This window comes from Cryptomeria japonica, chromosome 5 (assembly GCF_030272615.1).
Source record: "Cryptomeria japonica chromosome 5, Sugi_1.0, whole genome shotgun sequence".
Classification (NCBI taxonomy): Eukaryota; Viridiplantae; Streptophyta; class Pinopsida; order Cupressales; family Cupressaceae; genus Cryptomeria; species Cryptomeria japonica.
The window spans coordinates 653,834,913-653,837,919 of NC_081409.1; the positions used below are offsets into that span (position 1 = coordinate 653,834,913).

General features: G+C 34.3%; 2 protein-coding genes across 2 annotated transcripts; both read left to right on the forward strand.

The window, feature by feature from the left end:
• Positions 1 to 419: 419 nt before the first annotated feature.
• On the forward strand, positions 420 to 2,170 carry LOC131037267 (uncharacterized). The gene is made up of 2 exons (XM_057969342.2): positions 420 to 645; positions 813 to 2,170. Exon 2 carries the CDS (start codon positions 856 to 858, stop codon positions 1,237 to 1,239), a length of 384 nt encoding a protein of 127 aa, XP_057825325.1. The 5' UTR covers positions 420 to 645; positions 813 to 855; the 3' UTR covers positions 1,240 to 2,170.
• LOC131037245 (acidic leucine-rich nuclear phosphoprotein 32-related protein) lies at positions 1,256 to 2,341 on the forward strand. Its single transcript, XM_059220799.1, has 3 exons — positions 1,256 to 1,266; positions 1,422 to 1,886; positions 1,939 to 2,341. Exons 1-3 carry the CDS (start codon positions 1,256 to 1,258, stop codon positions 2,339 to 2,341), a joined length of 879 nt encoding a protein of 292 aa, XP_059076782.1.
• The last annotated feature ends 666 nt before the right edge of the window (positions 2,342 to 3,007 follow it).

Sequence of the window (3,007 nt, forward strand, 5' to 3'; positions counted from 1 at the left end):
CTAAAATTAATTAAATTTAAATAGAAATATTTTTTAAAATTAATAATACTTTAATTTAAGTAGGATTAAATTTCTAAACAAATAATATAGAAACTATGGAAATTATTTTACATACGTGTAAATCGGTTATACTCTAAAACTAAGTCGCAAAAACTTACAATAAAATTATTTTCAAAACACAGGCAGTTTAAGCATTTTAATCCCAAATAGAAACAGTTATGCCGAGAAGAACAGGTTTATGACGAGAAACAAGAAGATGATAACGAACAAGAAGGTTGCAACGGTAACTTACATTTCTTGTAAGAGTTTAACGGCCGTATCACCGTCAAAACGGTGAGCATCGTGTAGAAGACACGTGTACTTGTTTAACAAACTGATGAAAAAATGTTGTCTAACAACAGGTGAGGAGGACTACGAGGTAAAAGCGGTCTAGCTTGAACAGTTGAGAGTTTGTTGTGTCCCCGGTGTAAAAAAACTCTGTAACCCTTCCAATTCAATTTTCTTTCGAAATTTCAATGTTCGTGCCAGTTAAACTCTTCCCAGAGAGGCAACCTTTATCCGATTCAAACCTGATACTAACTGAACTCAATTCTTTCTGAGCAGCTTAACTCAATTCATATCTACAAATGCTTACAAATGAATAGGGTAGGTATATAACTTTTTTATGGTTCTTACTTGCACTACTGCATTTGTTCTTTATGGTTAGGGTATTAATCAATGCCTAGTTTATTGGTGGATCACAGTCCTTAGTCTTTTTTATTTCCCTAACTCGGTTTGGTTAGCGTATTAATCAATCTCTTGTTTCTTGGCAGGTCATAGTCCCTAGTATTTTATACTGCATTGCATTCTAAAAATATGATATACCCTGATATGATCACAATGGGTCATTCAAATGATTCTGGGAATAGAAAAATTGTGAGTGCTAGCTCCTCAACAGAACTGAGCAGAGACAATGGATATGAAGAAGTTGATCAGCAGGGACAGGATCGTGAAGAACAAGAAGCAGAAACAGCAAGAGATGATGATAGAGAAGAGCATAGTAATGGCGTTGATGGAGAAATGGATAATAATAAAGATGACTGGACCGATGGTTATGATTATGATGATGAAGAAGGGGACAGTGGTATGGAAGATGATGATGAACAAGAAGAGGAGGAGGATGAATGTTATATCACTGGTATTTCATTAGATGAAACAGAGCATGGGATTAGTTTCGCCAGTGAGCCCATAGTAGAGTAGGACATAAACACTGAAGATGAACATGATGTTGGTCATTGGGCACAAGAAGATGATGAAGAAGACGAGCAAGAAGATGATCTCAAAGAGCAAGATGATGGTTATGAAAGCAGTCCCAGCACTAGCTATGTTAATAGCACTAGTAGTTCATCAATTGAATCTTCGACATATAATGACATAAGCAGAGGAGATGGTCAAGAAACAGATCAACAGAGGCAAGATCATCAAGAAGAAGAGGATGATGATGAAGAAGAAGTAAATAGGTATGATGCAGAAGAGGAAAATGCTCAAGATGAAGAAGATGCAGCAGTTTATATATTAGTGGTACTTCAACTAATGTTGGAAACAATTTTACTTGGGCTGCTGAGTCACCAACAAATAGACATATTAGTGGTTGTTCATCACATGTTGAGATTAGGGATACTTGCGCTACTGTGTCACCAACGAATTGACATAAATAGTGGAGATGATCAAGAATTATATGAGCAGAGAGAAGACCATCAACAAGAAGATGATGATTTGCAATTTGAAGAAGAAATATATGATGCAGAAGATGAAGAAGCAGACACTCAAACAGAAGAAAACGATGAGCAAGAAAATAATAGCAATCAAGCAAACCCCAGCAAGAGCAATGTAGATATCACTGGAAGGTCATCTTATCATATTATGAGAGGATTTTTTGTCTTCTGACTTCTCAATAAGTGAAAACCTAAATAATGGAAATGAGCATGGAGGAGATCAGCGAGGAAAAGATCTATGTCAAGAAGAAGAAGATCATGCAGAATCGAATGGTGGAAAAGAAAATGGTAAACATGGAAGAGGAATAACAGAAAATGAGCAAGAAGATGATGTTGATAGTAAGGAAAATGATGATAAGGAAGGTAAACAGGAATATGATTATACCACTAGTGATGATGGAGGAAAAACAGAAAAACTACAAATGAATACAGAAGATGCTGCGGGGGATGGTGAGAATGAATCAGAGATAAATTTAAAGTGGGCAAGCAATTCAAGGAGAAAACAAGATCTGGGTTATACTTTGAACACAAAAAGGCAGAGAACATCTGAAGAAAAGGCTGACCAGACACAGAATGGAGACCGATAAACAGATGGAGAAGATAGTGTATTTAGAAGAGGATGATGATGATGATGATAAAAATGAAGATGAAGCAATAACTTAAATAGAAGACACTCGAAGTAATTGTAGAAACGGATAACGTCCTTCGAAGAGATAATTATTAAGAAATTTTGAAGCTTATGGAATGTAATAACTCTGACGACCAATGCATGATGGAGTACGTTGTGTGTCTCAATTACTGTAAAAATTTCTATACTATTAGTATGGTTGTTATTAAACTATTGTAATTTATACCAAAAGCCAACTATAATAAAGCTTTGTTTTAGATGTTTTTAGAAGTATTTATTATTGGAGTAAGTTGCTTCTATTTTTGGCATGTCAATTATGCTTTTAAGAAGTAGTCATTACCAGATCCCTAACCAAAGTATAGTCTAGCTGGGAAGGTGAAATGCCTCCATATCGATATGGCAAATTAAATCATAGCCAAGTCTACAAGCAGGAAACATCAATTAAATTTAATTGTATGTGGATCATAAATATTTTAATGGGAAAGATTATAAAAAGAGTGGAAAAAAATATTAATGTGTCAAAAACATATTTTCGAAAAATAATTGATTAAAGTTAAAAATTTAATGTAAAATTTATTAAAAATATAAAGCAATTAGAAAAGGATATTTATGGATATGTATGTGA

Coding starts and splice junctions, on each gene's coding strand:
- LOC131037267 (XM_057969342.2), top strand. CDS start 856: ATGATATACCCTGATATGATCACAATGGGTCATTCAAATGATTCTGGG.
- LOC131037245 (XM_059220799.1), top strand. Junction 1,887..1,938: donor AATGTAGATATCACTGGAAG/GTCATCTTATCA, acceptor CTTCTCAATAAG/TGAAAACCTAAATAATGGAA.